The 27,722-nt window shown below is 39.6% G+C and overlaps 1 protein-coding gene across 1 annotated transcript; it reads left to right on the top strand.

The window, feature by feature from the left end:
- Positions 1-295: 295 nt before the first annotated feature.
- On the top strand, positions 296-23,738 carry inpp5d (inositol polyphosphate-5-phosphatase D). Its single transcript, XM_033621635.2, has 27 exons — positions 296-729; positions 1,219-1,282; positions 6,969-7,104; positions 7,209-7,359; positions 9,288-9,428; positions 9,509-9,599; positions 9,684-9,761; positions 9,869-9,946; positions 10,053-10,176; positions 13,027-13,133; positions 13,276-13,378; positions 13,463-13,659; positions 13,740-13,857; positions 13,947-14,043; positions 15,289-15,427; positions 15,732-15,840; positions 15,997-16,085; positions 16,447-16,528; positions 17,760-17,849; positions 17,942-18,052; positions 18,142-18,221; positions 18,306-18,393; positions 18,476-18,622; positions 20,648-20,711; positions 20,814-21,017; positions 21,096-21,502; positions 22,919-23,738. Exons 1-27 carry the CDS (start codon positions 590-592, stop codon positions 22,957-22,959), a joined length of 3,276 nt encoding a protein of 1,091 aa, XP_033477526.1. The 5' UTR covers positions 296-589; the 3' UTR covers positions 22,960-23,738.
- The last annotated feature ends 3,984 nt before the right edge of the window (positions 23,739-27,722 follow it).

Raw genomic sequence — 27,722 nt, 5'->3', positions numbered from 1 at the left:
GTTTAATTCTAGGTCAAAGGTGAGTTTTAGAAAAGTGCATCTGGGAACCAAATGAGGCTTCTTATAATTTCAGTTTATTCCCAGGCAGATTTTTTCATAACTGTGAAAAGTAAGACTCATAATATTTGATCATTTTTTTCTTAGTTCCCCTTTTTCACTTTTTTCACATTGAACTTTGACAAACAGCTTCACCTTTTTCTGCACATTAACAAACAGGTGCACGGAAACTGAAAGCAGGAATGCTGGTTAATGATTAAAATAACGTGATAAAGATTTCAACTCAACAAGCGAAAGTCTGTATTTCCATTTACAGCTCTGTGGATGTGACATGTAGCAGGCAGCGCAGAGGCACCAGGGCCCTCCTCCTTAACTTCACAAATGAGGAAGTTCATAGCCGAGCTAGTAGCAGCTTCCTTTTACAGCTTTCGGAGGCAGAGGATGAACAAGTGAAAGAAAGGACTTAAAGGTACGCACCATGAAAAGATGAGAATAGCCAGAGAGAAAAACTGAGTCTACTTTTGGTTTGCTGGAATATATTTTAGGAGCAGATGCAAAACTCTTGAGCTCAGACCCCTGGGTTAGAAACAGGATGCCAAGTTATCAACCTTGGTTCCATGGTACTATAACTCGATCCAAAGCTGAGGATCTTCTTTCCAAAGCAGCAAGAGATGGAAGCTTCCTTATCCGGGCCAGTGAGTCCATACAGGGAGCGTATGCCCTCTGTGTTCTGTAAGTTGACATCATTTATTTCTAACTATTGCACTGACAGTTTGTTTTGATGCATTTTCATAGAGTGATTCTTTTTCCTTGTTTAAAAAAGCCTTCACATCCTGCAGTATGAGATGTGTATGAACCTAAAAATTGAAAGAAAAACATGACTTGGCTGTTGTACCGACTGATTTTGGTATCATGTTTAAGAAAAAAATCACTAAACATGATTAAAGTCAAATTTCCCCTGCTGCATGTCTATGTATCAGTTTGCACATACACACTGCAACGCAAGACTAGTTCCCCTTTATTTGCATACTGCGCTACCACAAAGCAACACCCTTTGCCCTCTGCAACTCATATCATTTTTCAAGGGAACCTTCATTTAAAAGTACTGCCTAAACTGTTCTGAGTGCATGAGGAACACACTGAATACACCAGCCAGCATGTTTCTTTACCTACATACTGTACATGTTATACCACAGTGACATTTTATTGTTATTACCACAGATACCAGAACTGTGTGTACACATACAGAATCCTGCCAAGTGAGGATAAGAAGCTCTCTGTCCAGGTGGGTCGACAGTTTGACACATGTCATCTTTATTTTGGTTCGAAGTCAGATGTTTTATTATTATGGTTGTCGAATTGTTGGTGTGTTTGCAGCATAAGTGGCCAACAAGGCCAACACACTGCATTGGCCCAAGTTATTTCCATTTGAAGAAACATCCTGCACATACGGAAACGATGCAAAGTCAAAAACACACAAACCCCGAAAACAAATGTAACAGAAAAACACTGCGTAGTCAGCACAACCTAACAATGTAACTTTTGAGTAACTAATTGATAGTAGGTGTCCACAGGACCCATCATTTTCATATTTGCAATGCATTCTGGTAGTGCAGTGTGGCATTTTGAGACAGTTCGTTCTCTCCACATTTGCATGACGTTAAGGTCAGGCTACTTTATGCAAATCATGGGCGTCCAGCACGACTCGACGCCTCTGGAAACTGTCAAAAACTTTTAAACTATCCATCTTCAATTGAAAATGAAAACAGATTCAGCAACTGCATGGCTTATGTCTTGCTTCAGATGTTCACAGAAAGAGAGAGTTTCCAAATGAGTAGCCATGTTGGTCTGATTTGAAAATCCGGGAGCCAGCAGACCATGAATAAATTGGCGTGCCCATCAAGAATTAGCTGGGAATGACCCCTCGATCACATCCAAAAATGCTCCTGTGGAAACAGACCATGAGGCTAAATGTAAAAAAGAATGCAAACCTTTGTATTTCGCTTCTTTACTCCCCTTTTTTCCCCGCTTCAAACACAAACTCATCTGGTATCTCTCTCTCAGGTCGACAATCAAGCTGGCTTTGTGCTTTTTTGACTTTGCACAGTTAATGTATTTGATAAGATAAGATAATCCTTAATTTGTCCATCAGTGATGAAATTTGCAAGATTACATCAGCAAAGGGACTGCAAACAGGAAACATCAGTAGAAAAATAATAAAGTACACAGCAATATATACATACCTACGTAAAATAAGCAAACTATAAAAACACAAAGCAATATAATAAGGAAGCAGCAGGAAGAAGCAGGATATAATAAAGAGACAGACCGAATGGCTGGTTTTAAAGTTGACTGATGGAAGTATAGATATTGCACAGTTTAACAATACTGATATTGCACCTGAGTGATTGATCATGAGCAGTAAAGAATAAAAGCAAGCAGTGTGTTTGCTGTTAACGTATTTGTTTTGGCTTTCTTTGGCTTTTTTTTTTAATTTCCAGTCAATTCCACTGTATTTGCTTTGGGTTTTCATCTGTGTTTTTGAATAGGCATTGTGTCTGAGGCTGCAGCACTTTTCTCCAAACTGAAATGTTTTTGGCCATTGTACCATGTTTGCCCTTGTTACCACTGTAATATAGCACAGTTTTTTCTCTAATATCACAACTAACTGCTGGTACGCAGCTGTTTTTAATGCAGCTATGACTTCATTTAAAACATGCTGTATACAGTCCCTGACAAAAGTCTTGTCGCTTATCCAAGTTGTAGGAACAACAAATAATAACTTGACTTGTAGTTGATCAATTGGAATCAGAAATGGCTTATATGAAAGGCAAAGGCCACTAGATTATGCTTATTATACCAAAATAAAGTTGTGCATCATTCACTGAATTTTATCATTTAATTAGGACAGAAAGGTCAGATCTTGCTTGGACAAAAGTCTTGTCGCATACAAAAATAATGTACTGTAGAAATGATACTTTATTTTGAATACACAAACATGCTCCAATAACATCAGAACATAAAATCATGGTGCCTTGGGAAAAAGAATTAATATCGTGTATGACTCCCATGAGCTTGGAGGACTGCATCCATACGTCTCGGCAATGACTCAAATAACTTATTGATGAAGTCATCTGGAATGGCAAAGAAAGCAGTCTTGCAGGACTCCCAGAGTTCATCAAGATTCTTTGGTTTCATCTTCCAAGCCTCCTCCTTCATCTTACCCCAGACATGCTCAATAATGTTCATGTCTGGTGATTGGGCTGGCCAATCCTGGAGCACCTTGACCTTCTTCACTTTCAGGAACTTTGATGTGGAGGCTGAAGTATGAGAAGGAGCACCATCCTGCTGAAGAATTTGCCCTCTCTTGTGGTTTGGAATGTAATGGGCAGCGAGAACCTCTTGATACTTCAGGCTGTTGATGTTGCCATCCACTCTGCAGGTCTCTCGCACACCCCCATACTGGATGTAACCCCAAACCATGATTTTTCCTCCACCAAACTTGACTGTTTTCTGGGTGAATCTTGGGTCCATGCGGGTTCCAACAGGTCTTCTGCAGTATTTGCGGCGATTGGGATGCAGTTCAATGGATGATTCATCAGAAAAATCAACCTTCTGCCACTTTTCCACTGTCCATCCTTTCTGCAAGCTGTGGGCCTTGGCAAATGCAGCACGATTCTTTTGTTGTCTTCTGTTTAATGCTGGTTTGTGAGCAGTAATTCGGCCATGGAGACCATTGCGTGAGAGAATTCGACAAACTGTTCTGGTAGATACAGGGGTTTCTGGTGACCAGTTCTGATGTAGCTCTGCTGCAGTTGAAAAAGGGCTGGCCCTGGACTGCCGAAGCAACAAACGGTCCTCTCTAACAGTTGTGTTACGGGGTCTGCCTGACCTGGGCTTGTCATGAACGTCACCAGTTTCTTCAAATCTTTTTTTTATCCTCTCCACTTGACGTTTGGATACACTGAAGATGTCTCCCACCTCAGCAGCAGACTTGGTCTTCAGGCTCTTGATGATCAGCACTTTGGTCTGTGGTTGAATCTTTGGCATGTTGTCAGCGGTCAGGTTGCACTTCACATGAAGGTCTTGTGTGCTGGGGTTCTTTTTATACACACCTGGGAATGTGTTAATTACAGTATTTGTCACAGGTGGAGCTCTAATCTGTGATTGGTTGAATCGTTTAAAGACACGACAAGACTTTTGTCCAAGCAAGATCTGACCTTTCTGTCCTAATTAAATGATAAAACTCAATGAATGATACACAACTTTATTTTGGTATAATAAGCATAATCTAAAGGCCTTTGCCTTTCATATAAGCTACTTCTGATCCCAATTGATCAACTACAAGTCAGGTTATTATTTGTTGTTCCTACAACTGGGATAAGCGACAAGACTTTTGTCAGGGACTGTATTCATACGTATATTTGTACCAATCGTTTATTGGCTTGTAGCAACACCTTTAACTACGTCATTCACTCAGTGAGTTTGCCACTTTTATTAAAATTTAAATAAGTCATAAACGATTGAAAGGATTGTATGAAATTGTCAACAGAAAGTCACGGCCCCAGAGGATGAACTGCAGTTTTTAGGTGACCCTCTACCCTTTCATCGAGCACCATCATCAGATCAGACTTTAACTTTGTTCCACATTTTGGTTTAGGACCAAATACTTAAACTAATGCCATTTCCATCAGCCTCAGCTGTGTTTAAATCTAATTCGCAAATATTAGCATGCTAACATTAGCTATCAGTGAAGAACCCGGGGTCATCAGGTGTTTCGGGTCTTAACATCAGACACCCTCACCTGGGCAACCCAGGCAGGGATGATCAGGCCCCGGCTTGTGTCCAGGTAGCTCACGTCGCCACTCATGACCCCTCTTAATCCAGAGCCAACGGGAAGCATAGCTAATTTGAAATGGTAAAAAATATATATACCTGCTTAGCGTCAGCATTGTAACATGGTCATTGACCTTAGCATTTAGCTCAAAGTAGTGAGTGTCAGGCATATTTGTGTTTCCTAGGATACCAAAGGCATGACCTGCTCTACTCTCCCTCTGACTGGCTAGTACTCCTTGCCTTCGTTGGTTGGGTTGATTAAGTTTAGACAAGAGGAATGGGATTGGTTATGATTAGAGTAAGAATGTCAGGGTAATCAGAGGCAGACTGAGCTTTACTGTTGTTCTTGAATCAGTCACATTAAAACAGATCTGAACATTAAGCATTGAATTATGGTGTTTGTAGTACGATCTTATTATATTGATGACACTTCAGTAAATACCATGAGAAAAGCTAAACCTCACAATGTGTAAAACTTCCTGTATTATTCAACCTGTTTTCAAACAGCAAGAGCTTTAATGTCACAAATGCCTTCATTAGACTCAAGCAGTGGATCTGTTATCTATTGGCATTAGTACTTTTCTAAAATACAGATTCCATGTGTGTGTGTATTTTTTTTTAGCTGTACTGTTAAATGCCTAATCGTGTTTTTGCATTCAGACTGAAGAGCCAGGGAAGATTAGCAGCTATGTGTCATTGTATCGATCAATTCAATCAATCAATTTTATTTATAAAGCCCAATATCACAAATCACAATTTGCCTCACAGGGCTTTACAGCATACGACATCCCTCTGTCCTTATGACCCTCGCAGCGGATAAGGAAAAACTGTAGCAGTGTTTTATAAGCGATTAGTGACTGCTAAGGAGTGACTCTATGAGGCATGAGGAAGACTTTTGACTGAGGCAGGAACTAAGAAAATGGCAGTAATGTTTTTGGGAACAATAAAAGCAAAGGGGACTTTAGTCTGCAGATCAGGAGAGGCTTTATTGCCTTGATATCTGTCCATTCTTACCTTTGGTATATAACATGATTAAAACATGATTACCGTACATTGACCGAGAGGAAGTGAAAGCTGGTGCTTGTGAGTTAATATATGCAGATATTACTGAGTATCATCAGCGTAGAGTTGAAGATAAAGAAAGTGTATCATATGGGAAAATGTACATTAACCATAGAAAGGGGCCTGCATTTTTTGTGAAGCTCGGTTTTAGAAAATGGACAAGTAAATGGTAAAATGTGCTGAGTACCAGGGCTTGAATTAAGCAAGCAGCTGACTTCGTATGAAGTACAAGCATGTTAGATTTTTGTTCTCCTAATAATAAATCTGCACTTTCACTTTAAGTCAAATGCAGGTCCTCATGATTTATTCATGACTTATTGTAAATGTCAGGCAAAATAGGTCTGTTTCCTGCTCACAGGAGGTGCAAGTACAGGCAGAAATATACAGCTGTGTAAGCTGTTTATGCAGTCAAGTTTCTGCAGACTTCTGATTGTGCCTCCAGAGGGTATTTAGAAGTAAATATTTGTCATTTGTATCCTCAAACTAATAAATCTCTCCACATGCATGTGCGTGCTATGCAGGCTGGTTTAAAGTATTTGCACTTTATTATTCCAACACAAGCAGGAGCTGAGTACGATGCAGAGTTAAAGTGAGTACAGTGACAACAACAGTTATATTTGAGAGATAGTAGCCGGATCACTTCATTTGTAATGGCTGCAACTTATTTTAAAATTTTAAAATACGCATGAGATCAGAGCTGGTTTGCCATAAAACAGGTCTAACAATTGTGTTTAAAGCAATGTAAAAGCCAAAGATCAGTAAGCTCATGAGAAAAACTGAATAAAGGAACTACAATGTGGAAAAAAAACAGTTAAACCTTTCTGAAACTCTTAAAATGGCCATACACAGCTGCTGAGGGAACTTAGCTGATGATATGAATGCAGCTGTAGTCTGATGGAGGAAGCCACAGACGGTGCAAGTAGACATGTCTGACATCACAGGGGAAGTAAGGCTGAAAGATTATGTCACCTGGTTGGGTAACAAGAAAACAAAGGTCTTCCAGAAAACAACACCACATGACATTTTAGTTCTGCTAAAGGACAATGATGTGTCTGCTGTAATCTGCTCTTCAGGCATCTGAAGGAGTTCCTATCAGGTTCTTCTCCATGCTGCTGGAGCTGGTGGAGGCGTACTACAACCCCAACATGGGTCTGGTCACACATCTGCAGTACCCCGTCCAGAGGGAGGAGGAGGTGGACGAGGAGCCAGGTCAAACAGCTTCACTTCATATGACTAGTGGCTATAATGTAAAAATGTGCCTGTTAAAGATTTTTTTTAAATTCCTAAACAACCTGAACATCTCTGTTTTGCAGAATCCAATAATCTCCCTCCGCAGCTTCCGCCCAGAAACTTCATGGGCAATGATGTGAAAGACAGCGACCCTCAAAGACAGTCTTCTGAACAGGCCTGCAAGTCCTTATCGGACACCTACCTGATGAGACTGCAGTATATGGATTTGTCCACGTATGGTCACATTTGTCAAATTTGCACTGATGCAACACAGTCAGATCGTTCATCATGCAAAGTTTTTGATATCAGACTGGCAGTGATGTTCAATGTGATAATTCCTACCATTATGGGCAGCAATATGACACAGTGATGTGCCTGACTGAAGTTAACTGATGTGGGTCATTCTGGTGATATTTAACGCACCAGTCTGTGCCTTCTCTGTATCAATATATGGTGTAAATGTAAAAAGTCCTCTGTTACTTTCATCGTTTTCCTGGCGGGAACTAATGCACATGTTCTAAATATTGAGGAGAATGTGTCCCCTGCATCGCCCCTGAAATCTACACCCCTGCATTTTGGCATTTCAAAATTGCAACAAATTGCAGCCTTGGCTTGCCATACTTGATATATCTCATATTCTGATAATATTAGAGCCCTGAAATTTGGCATAACATCAATCAAATACAGTATTTTTTGCATTAAATATTAAAATATCCACATTTGTATACTTTGGGGAACTGCCTTGGGCCCCCAAACCACCAATTTTGCACTTAAAAAAAAAAAAAAATCCAAGGACCAGTTATGAAAATATGACATCTTTATTTGCCCTTCAATCCTCTGGATCAGTTTTACACCATGTTGTCTGTTCCCTTCCCAAATTTCATGGCTCTAGGAGTCATATGTCTGCACATATTGCCCACTCTGGGTTGGGAGTGAGTTACCGCCCCAAGCAGCAAGTTCAGGTATCTCAGGGTCTTGATCACGAGTGAGGGTAAAATGGAGCATGAGATGGAAAGGAGGGTTGGTGCACCATCAGTAGTGATGTGGGTGCTAGACCAGACCATGTTGGTTAAGAGGCAGCTTATTGGTCCATCTACATTCCAATCCCCAGCTATGGTCATGGGCTTTGGGTAGTAACTGAAAGAATGAGATTGCGGATACAAGCCTCCGAAATGAGTTACTCCATAGGCTGGCTGGGCTCAGCCTGAGACATAGGGTGAGGAGCTCGGAGTAGCACTGCTGCTCTCTTGTGTTGAAAGGGGCCAGCTGAGGTGGTTCAGGCGTCTGATCAGGATGCCTCCTGATCATCTCCCGTTTTCTGGGTGCATCCAACTGGTAGGAGGCTCCAGGGTAGAACAAGCAGCAGCCTCCAGGCCTGAAAAATGAAGCCAAAAACTGCAGTTCTTTGATCAACCTCTTGAGGCTCAGTCAGTCAATCCCCATAGACCTCTGTTAAAATGCCCAACTTTACAACTGAAATAAACATGTTCACAGCCTGGTATAAAAAATGGTTTTGGTCCCCATAATTAATTTACCCGTGCATGATAACTGTAGGGGGGTAAATTGTTATATAACTCACCCATTTACAGTTTATTAAGGCCTAAAGTTATATATAAAAAAGGACAGGTTGCTTTGAGTGACAGGTTGCACAGGGCCAGCCTCTCACACAAATATGGTCACTTCTATCTCCAAAAACCAAGATGGCGATGGCCAAAATGCCGACCTCGAGTCTTCCGAACAGGATTCCTTAAACCAGTGGGTGATGTCAGGGTAGCTGCATCCTATATTTTCTTGCAGTTTATGGGGCAGCACCACAATACGTAGGAGGGATTATGTATCTGGCCTTGGGACACCTTGGGATCCCCAGGAGGAGCTGGAAAACACTGGGGAGATTGGCGTCTAGAATAACTTGGCCATCCTGCTTCCACGGCAACCCACCCCAAATGGGTGAAAGAAATTGGAAGTGGAAAAAAAACTGAACCCTAAAAATGGATTCACGTTTAAGTTGTTTCTTAAGGGGCAAAAATAATGATATCCACAGGGGAAAAACACCACACAGTTCTCATAAGTCAGCAAAAAGATTTTACAGAATTAATTTGTAATACATGTACTCATGTATGAGTAATGAGACAACAATTTGCTGCTGTCTCTCATATTTCCAGAATACCAGAGGAACATCAAATGGCTATCCAAGAATACTTCAGGACCACAATCTGCTCGGATGCTGAACAAGTACAGTACGGTTACCCTCACCTCCCCGGGCTGAAGAAGCTAATGATGGCAATCTGCAAGAATCTAAACAGGTATAGTTACCAGAATATATTCTACAGACCACAGTGTGGAGGGCTGATATAACCATGCTCTGACCTTTTTTGTGAGACAGTGAAATTTCCCGCGTCCTGCCGGTTCTCGAGGTCTTTCACAGAGCGTTGGACCAACAGCTCTCCCCTGGGCTTGGACAATATCCAAAGCAAGTGGGTGGCACCCTTGATCCTTTGCAGCAATATAAACTCACACAAAAAGCCCTTCTCACTGTGTATTATTTCCTTTACTTTCAGATGTCTGGTGATTCAGGTCAGTCTGTATCTAACAGGCTTGAGCAGCTGACAAAGCTGCTCTACGCAATAGAAGATAAGGTAAAGTGACTCATTTTACTGGCTGACTGTGAACAATCTGGGTTATTGACTAACAGTTGAAGTCATTTACAGATGATACAAGTCTTCTCTTTTTCTTTTTCTTCCAGGCAAAAAGCTCTCTGCTTGAGTCTGTTGGATATGAAGGAGGTCACAGGAAATCTCTCATACCCCTCGTTACATTTGAGGTGCTTCTCCAAATTAGTTGCTGTATTACAACGCAGGAAGATGAAATGATGTAAAATGTCTGGAGGTTTGTTGTTTTATTTGACCGGTTTCCTCTTTCACTTGCAGGTCAAGCAAGAATCTTTGGGTATTTCCACAAAGATGTTCCTGAAAGTGGACGTTGAAAGTGGAAAGCTCTTCTTAAAGAAGTCAGTGGATGGCCCTGATGACAAATTCTTTGTTCACAACAAAAGTAAGAAATCAAATATCCCAATAATTGTTGGATAGATTGCCAAGAAATGTTGTTGTTGGTCATTAATGGTCCCCTTGACTTTTAACATTTTTGGTTACTTTTGGATGGATTGATGTAAAATTTGGTACAGACATTTATAACTTCCTCAGGAAAAGTTGTAATAACTTTGATTATCCCTTAATTTTCAAGTCATTTAGCGCCATCATCATGTTCTAACTTATTGTGAGCACTTTGGCATGCTGATGGTAGCATCGAGTCCAAGGTACCGATGTGCAAAGATCAGTACCTTGTCAGTGGCACATGGAGCCAAAAAAGTGTTTTTTTCAATTTTTTTTATTTTAGTTTCAATCCAAATACATAAAACAAGTGCACAAATAAAAACAAACACAAAACAGACATTATTAAGAAGGGGGCTGAGAGTGTGCCATTTTAGGAGAATCTGACAATGTTTCTCTACCGCACGCCATGTTGACAACAAAAGACATAACTGGCCCAAGTTGGCTTTTACCACTCTTGGCGGGAAGACTAGAAAAAAATAAGGTCTTGTAACCTATGTGGGAGGGCTAAATTTTCTTCAGTTGGTCTCCAAGAGACCTGCACAGATGGATCTAGCCATACAGATACAGGGCGTAATACATAAGACCAAAAATACAGTTTGAAATTTGGAACATTTAAACCACCATCCTTTTTGCTCCTTTGTAATGTAGACAACTTAAGACGTGGTCTTTTACCACCCCACACAAAATTTGAAATGATCTTGCTCAAGTTATCCCAATATTTTTTAGGAGGTGGGAGAGGAATCATGATCAAAAATGTATTCTTGGGAGAACATCCATTTTGATTATGGATATTCTAGCTGACATTGAAGTAGCTAATTTGGTCCACCTTTCCATATTTTCTTCAACACGTTTAAATACATGTTGAAAGTTTTTGGTGGAGATGGATAATTGAGTGGGATGGATATCAACACCTGAATATTTAAACGTTTTAACCACCGGAATAAAAGCTGGAAGCGTAGATGAATTAAAAGAAGGATTTAAAGGCATTAGCTGGGACTTAGTCCGGTTGATCTTATAGCCAGATAGGACACTAAACTGAGCAAAAGTTTCCAGAATGTGAGAAATAGAAAATAAAGCGTTTTTGACATACAACAAAATATCATCAGCAAATAAAGATATGTGATGGTGTGTGTTGCAGAAAGTAATAGGTTTAATATATGGATGTTGTCTGATACTCTGAGCCAGAGGTTCAAGTGAAAGAACAAAAAGGAGTGGAGAAAGAGGGCAACCTTGGCGTGAACCTCTACAAATAGGGAATGGAGTGGACAAAATATTGTTAACTGTAACTACAGTTGTAGGGTTGGAGTAGAGAACCTTAACCATTTCAATGAGACCCCGCCCAAAACCAAACCTACCAAGGACCTCCCACAAGTACTGCCACTCGAGCCAATCAAAAGCTTTCTCGGCATCAAGGGACAGCACTGCGCAGGAGTCCCCGATATCTTTGGAAAAATGTATCACATGTAGTAACCTACGTATATTATCTCCTGCTAGGCGGGATTTCACAAAACCAGTCTGGTCCTGATGTACTAGCTTCTTTAAGTGTGGCTCAATTCTTGATGCTAAGACTTTGGCATATGCTTTCACTTCAGCACACAAGATACTCAAGGGCCTATAATTATTGCAGAATAAAGGGTCTTTCTTAGATTTAGGAAGGACAGCAAGCAGAGCCATGTTAACATCACTAAGAAAAGAACCGTTTTCAACCGAAGCCAATATCATATCTAACATATATTGTCCAAGATCTTCCCAAAATGTAGCGTAAAATTCTGGAGGAATACCATCCCATCCAGGTGATTTCCCTCTTTTCATGCTGAGAACAGCATTTTTAAACTCATTTAGAGTAATAGGGGCTTCCAATTGGGTTGCCTCCTCCTGAGTTAAAGAGGGGAGGTTAAGATTTTCCATGAAATCATTACATTTTGAAACATCTGGTGTTAGCTCTGAGTTGTAAAGATTAGAATAAAAGTTGCGGAATTCTGTATTTATTTCTTGCGGATCCGTTAATATTCAATTTGGAGAGCTAATAGATGTTATATTTGAGAATTTTTCATTTTGTTTGATCCTTAGCGAAAGCAAATGGCTGGGCCTGGGTCCATTAAAATAGTAGCTTTAAAACTACTATTTTAAAAGTGTGACCCCACCTTTTTAAATTAAAATTAAATCAAAATAAAATTGCCCATTCCACAGTCCAGTCTAGTTATAGCTAATGTGATGTGTGTGAGTGTGTGTGTGACTGGATTCAGGAGGTGTTAAACAGTCTTTTTGCCGTGGGGATGAAGGCTCTCCTGAATCCACTGCTGCAGCTGCTCCTCTGTCGCTCCAGGAGGCTGCGGAGGGGGTGTCCGTTATAGCTGTCCGTTATAGCTTTCAGTTTGTTCAGTGTGCTCCTCTCCACAGCAGTTCAAGTGACTTTCCAGTCAGGTCCTGCTGGTGAAGCGAGTCATTTTAATGCTCACAATAATTTATCTACTGATTTACACATGTCTCGTTCACAGTGTAAGTCTATCTGCCATGTTGAGTGTGACGTCCTGTAAATTTGGATGGATTTTGGTTGGCTGTTGGTATTTCTATTGCTCATCAAATCACTCTGAAGATGATCTCAACATTTGCCACTGATGTTGTTACAGTTGTTGTGTGGACTATACCGTCTTCTTGAGTTAGAACGATTATAAAACGACATATGCACTGTTACTGATATAGTTACTGACAGTCCTGTCATCTCTTTTAGCAACTGCTGTAAACCCTCAATGCGACTCATTTTAATAAAAGTACTGTGATCATTTTTCAGTCCTGCAGTTGGTGAAATCCCAGAAAATGCATGCCAAACTTGTCATCGTGGCCGAGTCGGAAAAAGAGAAGATTTTGCGTAAAGAGTTCGTCTTTGATGACACAAAGGTAACAAACATCTGATGAACTGGCTTGGTTTGGATTTTTCTGAAAAACTTGTTAGCATTGGTTTTGTTACCCTCAAACAAACTATTGTCAACATGGTTTAATACAAATGTTTGATAAATTCTGATTCTGACTGTCTCACCAGAAAAGGGAGGGCTTTTGCCAACTTCTTCAACAAATGAAGAACAAACACTCTGAAAAGCCGGAGCCTGACATGATCACAGTGTTTGTTGGCACCTGGAACATGGGTAACAATAATAACTTCTCAGTAAACATCAATTTATGATTCATAATGCACTGTTACAGTGAAATACTTCTCCATAAACCTTTAGGAAATGCCGGCCCTCCCCACAACATCGACTCCTGGTTTCAGTGTAAGGGCCAAGGGAAAACACGAGATGACACCGCGGATCACATCCCGCACGATTTCTATGTCATCGGGACTCAGGAGGATCCTTTGGGTGAAAGGGAGTGGGCCGACACGGTGAAAGGCATCCTGAGGAAAATTACAAACATCAGCTTTAAACAAGTGAGTGACTCAAAGTCTTAAAGTTACAACTGAGTGCAGGTGCTGAGCAGTGATGCATCACATCATCCTCTAACACCCAGGTGGCAATCCACACTCTGTGGAACATTCGCATTGTGGTTTTGGCCAAACCCGAGCATGAAAACAGGATCTCACACATTTTTTCAGACAGTGTGAAGACGGGGATCGCCAACACTCTGGGTAAGCACTTCCACTTCTCCTCGAGTCATTTAATGACCTGTCATGAAAGTTCACTGAACAATAACACATCACTGTGGTGTGTGTTTTAGGAAACAAGGGAGCCGTGGGGGTGTCCTTTATGTTCAACGGTACATCATTTGGCTTCGTCAACAGTCACCTGACCTCTGGAAGTGAGAAGAAGCTCAGGTGAGCAACAGATTACTCTTTCAACAAAGCAAGGCTTACATGTATTAACCCTTTCACGAATAGTGGTCACTAGAATGGACAGGTATTTAAACCCATTTTCTTGTATATGCACTGGTTTCGATGTTACACTTGCATGTAAACCGCCACAGTGGACCCTAGTGTGCCATGACACACACTGCCACCCACTGGCCAGCTGTTGTAAGTGCAACACAAATGTCTCAAAACCAAGATGGCTGATGGAATGCAACCAATGTGCAGCTCAGGAATATCTTGCCAATCCCTTTATAATAGAAGACCCCTGCAAGAAACATGTAACATCTAAGGAGTAATACAGTTGTTCGAATTTACAAGTATTGATTTACTAAACTGGACATCAGTATTTCAACTACAAACTGCAACGTTGTTGGTCTTGAAAATACTTAATCTGTAGTGACTTTCTGGGTTGATTAGACAATTGAAATGATTTTGACCATGTTTTTGTAGAAAATGTTCATTGAAAAAATACACAGTTCAACAAGGGGAGGTGTAGGGGGTGGCCCTGCAGAATCAAGAGCCACGAGATGAATGAGGGAGGGAGGGAAGGAGGGAAAAGTAGAAAGGGAAGAAAATCCTTGAGGGCTTTCTGTCAAAAAAGGGATCTCTTGGTTAAGGTTAGGAAAAAAAGTCATGGTTTGGGTTAAAGTGATCTTTTCTGTCAGAAAGGGCTTTTGGGAGAAGGCCTACATGGAAAACTTCGCTCATGTGCAACTTTTGAATCGCATTAAACAGTATTAGAACATGTTAAAATATGTGCACACACAAGTTTAACAGCTCATAAAACATAAAAAACTGATAGTTTCACATAAGATATCAGTTTTCAAAATTGGTTTCAATTTCTTAACGCAGGCTGTCTACCTGAGTGGACATGTTGAAAAACTCCTTAAAAATGCACGTTAAAACAACAACAGCTTCAAATTCAGATTTTTTTTCATACCTAAGGAGGAATTAAAACATTTATAATTCATGCATTATATACCATTATATATGGATATAACCAAGGGTGTAGTTTCGACCAAAATTTCACTTTTGAAAATCACATTTTTGTCCCCAACACCTTTACAGTGTCATTTTGATTAACTCCATTTTATTTAAGAAACAAAGATAATGAGGTCATCATGGGTGTTGCAAAGTCAGATAATAATAATAATAATAATAAACTTTATTTATATAGCACCTTTCTTACAATAATTTTGGCTGTATTTGCAGACGCAATCAAAACTACACCAACATCCTGCGATTTCTGAATCTGGGAGATAAGAAGCTCAATCCATTTGACATCACGCATCGGTTCACCCACCTCTTCTGGCTCGGTGATTTGAACTACCGTGTCGAACTCCCTTCTACAGTAAGTTGTTGTTAAATGCAGTTTGCGCTATAGAAACAAGAACAAGCAAATGCAACATACTGTTTGTACTTTGAACCAAATTCATCGAGCTTCTCTTGTTATAAATCAACATGCAGATTCACAAACATATGATCTGTGTCTGCTTTTATGAAAAGTGTCTCGTCATGACATTTATCTGGCAGATCCAGCTGTGAGTCAGTGAGCAGTGCATAAAAGAGCGTGCTGGTTGTCAGGTGTCTGAGCTCTCAGCTGCGAACACTTTCAGGCAGGAAAAGTCACCTCTCTGCACTGTTTCCCTTCACAGGAAGCTGAGCACATTGTGACAAAGATCAAACAGCAGCAGTACCAGGAGCTCCTCAGTAAAGACCAGCTCAACATGGAGAGGAAAGATGGAAGGGTCTTCCTGCATTTCGGTGAGAATATTGATGAGTACAGACACACAGCATCGTGTGTGTGTCCCCTATAGTCTGTGCTGCATGTGAATTTTTCAACCTGTTGCATTCATTTATTGTCAGCATGCTTAAGAAATAAAAACATGTCTTTTTAATTATAATTTTTCTTGATTGTAGATGAAGAGGAAATCACATTTGCACCCACATATCGCTTTGAAAGAGACACCAGAGAGAAGTATGCCTACACAAAGGCCAAGGCCACGGGGGTACGTTTATATTTAGTCAGATGTCTTTCCCTTGTTTGGCTCCTGTGGGGCCCCACGGTGCAGAAACACAACTCTCAGTTGACACAGAACATGGGTTTTACTTTAAGCGATGCAGGTCAAAAAGTCCAAGAAGATGTGCTGTGGCTCATAGAAAATGTACAATACAACCCATCTACAGAGACCAAGAGCCTCGTGAATGTTGATGTCTGTATTGATCCATACCAGCAAGAATGTTTGATCATGTTTCTATCAGAAATTACATGACCTACATAAATAACCTCCCCCCTGATTTTAATGCTTAAATTGCTATTAAAATCCTGTCTGTTGCTTTCAGTATTCATGTATGACTTTAACTCCACAGACAAAATACAATTTGCCCTCATGGTGTGATCGCGTCCTGCGGAAGTCATACCCTCTGGTTCATGTCGTATGCCAAGCGTACGGTGAGTAATTCAAAATAAGCACTTATAGTAGTGGTTTCTTTTACAAGGCCGGATAACGCCTGAATTAAAATCTACACCGAGGAGGTTATGTTTTCAGTTCAGTTTATTTGTTTGTCAGCAGGATTATGGGAAAAGTGCTGAACTGATTGTCATGAAACTTATTGGAAGGGTGGAGCAAATCATTTTTCATTTTTGTTAACATTGTAAGATAAGATAAAATGTCAAATAAAATTTCCCCAAACATGGTTTCTGTCATTTTAGGTAGTTCTTATTACGCTGATGTGAAGTGAAGTGAAGTGTTCATTTTCTCAGATTAGTTTGGTTATGATGTGTTATTTGATGCTATAAACACAGTCTGACCACCTGGGCTTTTATTTTGGTACTTTCGTTAACCAGCAATGTGCATTTGCATATATAAATATTTAGTCTCACCAAGCACATTCAGATTTAACATTATATTTAGATTTAGATTTAACAGTTAGATTTAGATTTAACATTACGATTTAACATTTAGATGTAGATTAAACATTTTGATTTAACATTTAACATTTAGATTTAGATTTAACAGTTAGATTTAGATTCAACATTTAGATTTAGATTTAACAGTTAGATTTAGATTAAACATTTAGATTTAACATTTAACATTTAGATTTAGATTTAACAGTTCGATTTAACATTTAACATTTAGATTTAGATTTAGAGTTAACATTTAACATTTAGATTTAACATTAAGGTTTAACATTTAACATTTAGGTTTAACATTCAACATTTAGATTTAGATTTAACATTTAGATTTAACATTAAGGTTTAACATTTAACATTTAGGTTTAACATTCAACATTTAGATTTAGATTTAACATTTAAGTTTAACATTTAATATTTAGATTTAACTGTGACATTATATTTAAAAAAAAAAGACTAAAAAATTCACACCACTTTTTTAAACGTTGTTTGAAGCTAAATGTGGCAAAATGTTGATGTTAATTTCAGTGCAAGCCACTTTATAAATGACACCCCATACATTCGGCCTTGGTGAAGGTCTGCGCTCTCCAGATGCCCTTCTAGTTATCTTTGGTTTCCCAGGAAGGCCAGATATATATTTGCTTTTTAAGTGTTTGCACGGACAGCCGCCATTGTTGCTACTCGTGTTACTGGAGGATTCCACTTGAGGGCACACCACAGAACTCAGAACAATGAACAGATTCATTCAGCCGAACATTACATCTTGCAGGGTGCACCAATGACATCATGACGAGTGACCACTCACCATTATTCGCCTCATTTGAAGTCGGAGTCGCCTCACAATTTGTCTCCAAGCAAGGTATGATCACCATCTACGGCTCACTGCAGATGACTTCATGTTATACACTCTAAAATAGGATTATGTCTTTTTTTTTTTTTTTTAATTTTCAGATCCAAGCAGTGCACCTCAGGGTGGGATACAGATCATGAACTGTGTGGCCACCTTGTTGACAAAATCGAAGACCAAGTTCTTCATTGAATTCCATTCCAGCTGCTTGGAGAGTACGTTTTGTCTGTGTGATTTATCACATTCGATTCTGCTTTAAAATATACTGAGATGATCAAAACAAATATTTCTCCAAATGTTACAGAAACAGTGAAGACTTCAGAGGGAGACAACAGGGAGTACTCAGATGGGTCAATAAAAGTTTGGTTTGGCAACCAAGTTGAGGTAAAGTTAGGACGGAGCTTTCAATATGGAAGATGACTCGTTCTGAGACGCAGTTGTCATTCGTTGTATTTCCTGTCTTTGCAGCTCACCCCGATCATCTCTGACCCCGAGTACCTTCTGGATCAGCACATTCTCATCTGTGTGAAGGCGACGGACTGCGACGAGTCGTATGGTAACGAACTTACACACAGTTTGTTATGCGGGTGTATTTAGCTGAATAGTGCTGACAGTTTGCTGGTGTCTTCTTCCTAAAGGGGAGGGTTGTGTTGCGCTGCGAGCTGCACAGTTCTGCTACACAGAGTTTCAGATCTCATTGACTCACCACGGAGAGAAGACGGGCACTTTGACAGGTGGCATCCAGTTACACACGTCTGAGGGCAAACCCACAGAGAAGTTATACGGTGAGTCTGGAGATAAACTCGGGACCTCAAAGGAATAAATCACCTCCAAATGACATATATATATATATATATATATATATATATATATATATACACATATGAAAATAGATACGTCCGTTGTAAACATCATTGCCCTTCTACTTCCATGTTGGTATAGATACAGCCAGTAGATGGCACTAGAGGGCAGAGTCACAAGTTTCACACAGCAACAAACAAGGCGACAGTAGAGGAGGTCATAATGTACCTTTTTTTTTAGAACCTAATTTTTATTTAATTTTCATCAACAACAACACAGTGTATACATTTCCTTTACATCTTTTTCCCAGATGTAACATTTGTACATTTATACATATAATCAGAAATGACCTAAACATTTAAAGAAAACAGCGCAGACATCCACTCTGATGTCTTAACCCATTGGTTAGGAAAAGCAAAATTAAAAAAAGGAATGAAAAATAATAGTAATAACTGTCCACTCCACATTATAATCACACAGATAAAGTACAGGTGCAAAATTTGTTCTACGGGCATTGACATATTATGTATATAAAGTAATATGTGCATGGGGGGGAATATAAAAGCAAAAGTTTGGCAGAGCCCTACTGGATGATAAACATCATCGTATTAATAAAGCCATGACAGAATTTTTGTGAAGACTTATAAGTTTGTTTGGCCATTTATTAAAATGTCTTAAATGTCTTAAAATGTTGTATCTCCCTTGAACTACACTGCCTCCACGATTTCCGGTCGTACTGCTCACATCCGTATCAGTAAGCTTTCAGAAAACATGCACAAAACGGATGAAAAGAAGGCAGAGTACAGACGTTGAGCATAAATGAGCCCCTCGCTCACCCTGTGTTACGTTGAATTCAATTTAAAAAAAAAACAAAAATGTTTTTCTTGCATGCCTCCACACTGAATGAAGAATCCAAAAACTGAGACAATTCTTGATGAACTTAAGTCATAGGGGTCTGCATTTAACAACAGCAAAACTATATCAGAACATCCATTTACAAACTTTCCCACGGCTTGTGCAGTATATTCCAAGTGTCTTTTATTTCATTTTATTTTCTCCGCTCATGTCCATACACAGCATACACAGAAAATTATTTTACCAGCCCCTCTCTCAAAACATAAATAATCAGGAGAAACAGATGGTCTGTCAGTTACAGTTAATACCAATACCTACAGTTACACACAGTGTCCCCTTCAACAAGGGAACAACCTCTACACGACAACTCCATACCGTCCAATTGTTCTTTATACATTTTCTTAAACTGAAAAATATTTACACAACTTTAAATCATTCTGTAAAGAATTCCACAGTTTAATGCCCACGACTGAAATACACGGCTGTTGTAATGTAGTCCGTGCAAACTGGTGCTTAAAGTGAATTTTTCTTCTACGCTCATCATACTCTGAAATAACAACTTTTGTAGATGTTCTGGTAACACTGCATTTTGCTCTAAACATAACTAACAGTGTCTGTAAATCAACTAACTAGTCTTTAAGTCTCAATAGTCCTGACTTGATAAACAGTCTGTTGGTGTGTTCTCTTGGATCTACTTTATGAATAACTCTTACTGCTCTTCTCTTTAATATCACCAATGGCTTCATGTATGTGTTGCCCCACACCTCCACGCAGTAAGAATTATCCAGTAATATGCTCAGTGGTTTCCAAACAGGCAGCCCTCTCTGACGGGGAAATTAACTAAAAGTGGAATTTGTCTATGTTCTCTTCAAAGCCAGACTCCATTGATAAAAACATTAATTTTACCTCGCTGCACACAGGAGCTTTAGTGAATCTAAACTAAACTAAACTAAACCTTTAGAACACCAAAGCCACACAAAAACAGAAACAACCTGACTGAAGGAGGCAGTGGCAGACCAGCAGCTTCTGTGATGAGTGAGGTAAAGTTAATGTTTTTGTCAGTGGAGTTTGGCTTTAAAGAGAGCATTGATAAGGTTTAAAGGCTTTCTGTTTCAGTTGATGTAGCATCAAATCCTCTTTTTCTCTGCTTTCAGACTTCATCAAAGTTGAAAGGGATGACACTGTCACCTCAAAAGGCAAAGGCGGCGACCCGACCAAGTAAGACTTTTTTTTTTTCCACTTCACTTTCACTTTCACTTACTTCAAAAATATCTCAAACATGACACCCGGGTGTGATATTTCCTGTCTTCTGGTTGACAGGGGCTCCATGACCCAAGCGCATGATATTTCTAACCCCAGTTACATGGGCGTATCCTTCAGAAGTGGCAATGTGATAGATAAAGGTTGGAGTTACAGCATGCCACCCAAAAATCTTCCACTCGCTGGACAAGGTTGTAAAGACATCAAGAAGGGTGGCTATGATGTGGGCACACGCAGTCCCACAGGAAAACCCTTAAATCCTACGTAAGGAAAAACATCTCACATTAATAGCTGATATGTCTGAACAGAACGTGAAGCTGAATGTAATCTCCTGTTTCCTAGGGGTGAGGATGAAAAGGTGTCAGAGATGTTCGACAATCCATTATACGGTTCAATGGGAAAATCACGGGGCAAGGACCAAGAGCACCAGCAGAAGGACCACCTCACACCAGCAGACGGAGACCCTGATCGCCCCCCGCTGCCCACCCCACGCAACCGCTCCTTCACCTGCTCTGAGACCAAACCTCAGCCTACAGCCCCTATCACTTTGCTTCCCTTGCCACACAAGAAACCAGTGGTGCCCTCACGTTCTGAAGGGGGCGCCCCACACAACCGGCCTCCTTTGCCTTGCAAGGCTCGGCCGGGCGTGCCGGAGCCCCAGAACCCCAGAGACTACAGAGACAGCTCCGAACTCCCCTGCAAACTCAGACCGCCAGCGAGACCTGGCCAGCCACTGCCTCACAAAGACAGTAAGGAGAACTCTGACTCATTAGTCTCATGCCTGTTTCAGACTGCATAAAATTTCTGTCTGTTATGATGGTCACTGTGTCAGATTAGGCGATTTTAGAGTCATAACATTTTGCCATGACTCGGCCAAGAGACGTGACAGAATACACGTTGGTCCAAAACAAATATAAGCTTTCCGTCTTTCATGATGCAATGACATTCACAGAAGTTCTGTCAAGATCCAGACACACCAAACTGACATCAAAGAACTAGTGGCGCCAAAGCCGACAGTTGCATCCCCTCACGTCGCCTGTTTCTCAGCCAAAAAGTTGCACTTGAACAAACTGCAAAAAAGAAAGCCAAGGGCCAACTTGCATGTACATTCTGCGCCTAACTTTCCATACCAGCAGGCAGAGGTAGTGTGTATTCTTCTTTCAAAAAGGGAAATCAGAAGACAAACAGGACGGATTCAAGATGCTAGTTAGCTAGTTATCACCTTAAAAGCACAACCCTATGCTGAAAGAACGTTTCTCTTCTTGTGCGCTGAACTAAACTACCAGTCAGAGAGATTTAATTTACCGATAGGCTTTGCCAGGTCAGACGTCTAAATAAAAGCCGACAAGTGCCAACTACGGTGCAGGACACACTGTAAAAACTAGGACGACAGACGCTCGTCAACAGCCTGCTGACATTGACCGACAGCTGTCTGTCGGCCCAGTGTGTCAGGGTCCTTGGACTTTCTCGTTGTCTGTGATTTTGATTGACAGGGTTCACGTTTGTCACAGTCTATCGACCCGTCATTTTAATTCTGATTTTAGAATGATGATAATAAGACATTTAATAGCATTTCATTGTCATTTATTTTTTTAATTATCAGGCATTTATGGCGCAGTTGCTGAGTCCAAGACAAATTTCCCTTAGTGGGACAATAAAGTATATCGTATTGTATCGTATCGTATCAACGCCATCACAGTTATTGGTCTTGTTAAAGAATCTTAAGACACTCAGCTGCCGTTACATTTTGCAACGGTATGAAGTGATATCGCCAAACAACGTGATGGGTAAAGGCAGCGAGACAACGTGGTCATGCCTGTGAGATCAAAGACTAGGCTGTAGCTAATCAATATGAACACGCCAACAACTGGACAGGGGTGTGAATTACTTAAAGTGACAGTAAATCGTCCTCAGTGACGGTCAGTCAGTCAGTGACAGAAAATATTTGGATAAAGCGACCTCTGGTCATCGGAAAGGAGGTGCTAGGAACCGACTTCCAGGAACAAGACTGTAAACAAACAGTAGCGGTGTTTACGATCTGGCTGTCTTGTGTTCGGAAAAGCCTCACAGTTATTTACCTTTACCGTTCACATCGTTCCTCTAACAAATATATTATCTAACAAATATAAAACATATGATGATGTAAACTCTTTGTCTTCCCTTAGTGCATCCTGAAGTTCCCAAGATGGGCCGTTCTGTGAAGTGAGACCGGGCTGCAGCACAACTGTACAGCTTCCTGCTCTGCATCTTTAGAAACTTTAAATACAGTAAAAGCCTCAGCCGATCACTCCCCTGCAATATGTATGACTTATGACAGACTGTTCATTTGTAACGAAGGAAGAGTTCTACATTTTGGTGAATGTGCCTGTGCACTTGCTCACTGAGAGTGAAAGGTGAAGTGCGACACCACTTTCACGTCTGTATGCGAAATATGACGCTACAGCCAGTTAGCTTAGCTTAGCTAGCCTGGCTCTGTGCAAAGGGAACAAAAATCTGGCAACCAGCACCCTTAAAGCTCATTTATTAACATGTTTATCACATTTGTCTTAATGCTAAACTAAGCTAACGTCTCCTGGTTGTAGTCCTACGTTAAAAGTACCAACACGAGCATGGCATCGATCATATCTACTTCAAAGCAAAAAGGTGCACTTTCCAAAATGTCAAACTCTTCCTTTAAGGTGATAAAAACATTAGCAACACATTTTCAGACTACCGCTAAGCTCGCATTAAAAGGAAGGTTTGAAGTTAAACTCTGCTTATAAATAACTCTGTTACATTTCACGTAGAGTTTCACACTATACATACAGTAGCTGATGAATGTTTACCACACAGTATTATGTTGCACAGACGGTAACATGTTTGTCATGAAGAGATGTACAATAAATGCTCAAATAAATTCAAATATCAGCATAATGTGGGATCTTTATCACAACCTGAAGTCACAATTACTGTCTGTGAAAGTGTAAATAAAGTGAAAACAGACAACTTTTCCCCCTCTCGCATGTCCTAGTGGTGTAACTGTTGGTGTCCTGTAGGCTGAAGAAATCTTCAGGGGACGCACATTTCACATTACTCAGAGGTAGAGCGGGTCGTCCACTAATCATACGATGGGTGGCTCCTCCAGTCTGCACTTTGAAGTATCCTTGGGCAACATACTGAGCCCCCTATTGCTCCCAATGGCTGTTCAATTAGTGTGTGAGTGTGTGTGAATGGTTATTGAGTAGCAAGTGGCCCCATGTATGACAGCCTCAGCCACCAGTGTGTGAATGTGTGAATGGGTGGATGTGTCATGTAGTGTAAAACTGCTGTTAGTGATCAGAAGACGAGAAAAGTGTTAAACAAGCGCAGTCCATTTATCATTTACAGTAGCTGCAGATACATTAATACTCTTTGGTAACTGGGATAGTGCCCTGGAATAACAAAAGTGCTATCCTCTTCTTGTTTTGGTGACGCAAAATGTTGATGCACTTGTGTCGTAAATCAAGTTGTCATTTTCCCAGTGGCAGACAGAGTGCAGAGTAAAAGCGAGGCTTATAGGGACGCCATCTAAACACAGATAGTGTCATTATTCTGTCGCCATTTCACTGTGCAATCAACATTTATTTCTTTATTTTGGCTTTTTTTTTTGCCTTTATTAGACAGGACAGATTTAGCGTGAAAGTGGGAGAGATGTGGGGATGACATGTAGCAAAGGCACCGTGGCCGCTGCCACATGGACACAGCCTTTGTACATGGGGCACGTGCTCTACCAGGTGAGCTAGTGGCCGCCCCTGTTGTTTATGTCCTCTTGAGACCCTGTGTCCTCATATGTGGACATCACATTTTAGATTTACTTGACCTTATACTTTATTCTACTTAACTTGGACCTGTTGTCCTCGTTCATGGACACTTTTTTGTGCCACCTAGTGGTAGTAAGAGCACACTACACTAATCCATATAAAAACAAGATGGCAGCCATCTCTGCCAAGTCAGTCTGCAGCCGATCTCGCCACAAAAATGGACAAAACCTGATCACGTTTTCAAACGTGTTTATTTATGATTAAGAATGTTTGTCGTTTGATATGGCAACACATTTGACCAATTTTAGCAACAGTAACTTGTTTGAAGATTTGAAGTCTTTTTTTATCAGGTCCTACTGATCCCAAATACCTAAGAGAAATTAAAAATGCATATTAAAAAAGGTTGGGTCCAAGGAATATATTTATTTATAGTTAGAAATATTTTTCCTTGTGCCTCTCTGAGTGACTGGTGGGAAATGCACAACACTTCTTCCACCATAAATTAGTTATTAGATTTTTAAAACTCACCTTTTTATGTTTGAAAGTTAAATGTTAAAGAAGAAATCCTGGAATTGAAAAAAGACTCATGTTTTTCACTCTTGTCGTGCTGGTAAGTGTTAAATTAGATGTAGAATAAAGTGATTTTGATGAATTATTACTATTTAAATCTCAGATTTGGTTATGTTTTTTTTTTCTGATGGAAACATTCGTTGCACACAATATGTCCAAGGGCTGTTGGAAATTTGAAAATCTAACATTAATTTCTGTTTTTACAGTGTCTGTCTGTGATAAATGGAGTAATTTTGGTAATTTTAAAAGAAAACATGTCCTTGGCCAGGTGTGGAAGGCATGTTTTCTTCAAAAATCCTCTGTAAAAATAAATACAAAATACAACAACCACCAAGTTTGCTAACATAAATACGTCCCTACCCAGTGTTTAGAAAATGATTTGACATAACTCCTCATAAATAACGAACAGTCCTTACGTTCAAGCAAAAACTTGTCTATTTCCACTTTAAAGTCTGCAGCAGTCACCACTGTAGTGCTGCAACACTCCAATCATCTGCCTCCATCTGCTGTTGCCTGAAAGAACTGCATGCACAGTGAGACAAGATCACAGAGGACAGCCTACTCGATGGTACTGGAAATATACACAACAATCAACTCCTGTGTTTCTTCATTTTGTTCAGTCAGAGACACCTCTTAAAGAGAATTTCCTACATAATATTTCCTGAATTTACATTGTTTCCTTCTTTAAATCAAATGACTTTGAAAGTTTCCTCCTGATCATTGGTAACCCAGTCACCACACCTCCGAGCGGCTGAGGAGGTTATTCAGGGCACGTGAGCAGTTCTCTTCTCAGAGATATCATCGAGTACAGTGGTTCCCAACGTCAGGACCCTTCGAGGGGTCGAAAGATAAGTGACAGGAATCAAGATTTACATTTGCTACACAAAATTTCATCAATCTTTCTTAGACGTCCCTCCAAGCTTTGCTGTTTGTCCTACAAATTACTGGATGGTTTAACTTGTTAAGACCTATAAAAAGTTACTTTTTGTTCCTATAAGCTAAAGCCATATGTAACTACTGATGATGGGTTGCAAGCACTGGTGGACTCAGACTGTCTGTGGGGCAAGGATGACAAAGATTAAAGGGCACCAGCTGCATGCGATAGGGCTCCAGCACACAGGAAGTTTCCTCGGATGCCGAGTAGCCTGTATGGTACTGCATGTATTTTTTCCATTTAAAGGGCACCGCAGAGGGGCCCCTGAGTTCTCCAGTGGTTGCAAGTAGACTTTGCCTCATTTTAAGGGGTCACAAGCCAAAAAAAGGTTGGGAAACAGAAGTCTAGTAAATAATAAATGGTGCAAAGGCCTTTTGGGCCTCTTTAGTTTTTGATCCTGTGCCTCAGGATCCAGTGTCCTGCTGTTTTCCAATATTACACTCAGGAAATCAAGAAACTTGCTGACATGCACAGCAGGTCTGAGAAACACTTTGAAATGAAATTCTTTATTTATTAAATGTGCAACACTTACAAGAAGAGAAGAAAATCTTAAGTCTCATTCTCCCTCCAACAAAATAAGACGTAAAATAGTGCAAATTTAAATGTATCGCATATCCTGCACCAAACTGTTCAGCTCTCTGATTCTAAAACAGTTATATTGCACATATTTGTTATAAAACTTTTATTAATTGTCATATTTCTACCCTATATTCATGGTCTTGGAGTACTTTGCCTTTATTCTATTTTTTATTTCTGCTCAATATGTTTACTGTATGCACCAAACACTGAGGCAGATTCACTGTCACTAAAAACCTTCTTGGGATTAAACTGAATTCTGATTCTGATTCTAAAAATATCATAATAAAGGAAGTATAAATGAACTTGTATAAATTGTGTAGACAGTATTACAGTTAAATAAACTGAATGTGAAGAGGAATGTGGTAAATAAAAAATATGTTTATACAGAGGTGTAAACAGTTTCTAAAACAATAAGTAAAGTATTTAAAGGTAAAGTGACAGTTTAATTGTAGTGAAATTATACACGAAGGACAAAAAATGCCTTAAAAGTCTTAATAAAAAATAAATAAATAAAAGAATAAAGGAACATTGAAATAAATAAATGCATAAAATAAGAAACAGAGGTATTTATTTATGTCCAGTTTAATTACCAGCATTTATTGTAGTATTTATTTTCATTTGTGCAATTATTGATTTATGTATTTATTTTTTCTTTTGTCATGTATTTATTCCTGTACTGATCTCTGTATTTATTTATTTATTCATTTATAGTATTGATTCTTAAGTACATTTTTGTCCTCGATAAGTATAATGGTAAAGTGACAGTATAATCTTAAACTGACATGATTATTACATTATATTATAACACACAGACACAGAAATACATATAGAAATAAATATAGTTGTGCAAAAAGGTAGGAATAAGAAAATTAAGATATTTATTTATTAGTCCTGTTTAAGTGTGACTTTGTATTTGTGTATTTATTTATTTACGCATGAATCTACTTTTCCATATTCATTTCAACATTTATTTATTTATTTATTTATTAACCCTTTATTAATTTGTTTTTTGATTGATTCCTGTGTTTTTCCATATTTAAACATTTATTTATTGATTTTCATATTTATTTATTTATTTATATATACGTAATTTTTCGTTCTCCACGC

This window comes from Epinephelus lanceolatus, chromosome 6 (assembly GCF_041903045.1).
Source record: "Epinephelus lanceolatus isolate andai-2023 chromosome 6, ASM4190304v1, whole genome shotgun sequence".
In the NCBI taxonomy this organism is placed as follows: domain Eukaryota; kingdom Metazoa; phylum Chordata; class Actinopteri; order Perciformes; family Serranidae; genus Epinephelus; species Epinephelus lanceolatus.
Note: the sequence above shows the minus strand (reverse complement) of the source record. Positions and strands in the feature narration are given on the sequence as shown.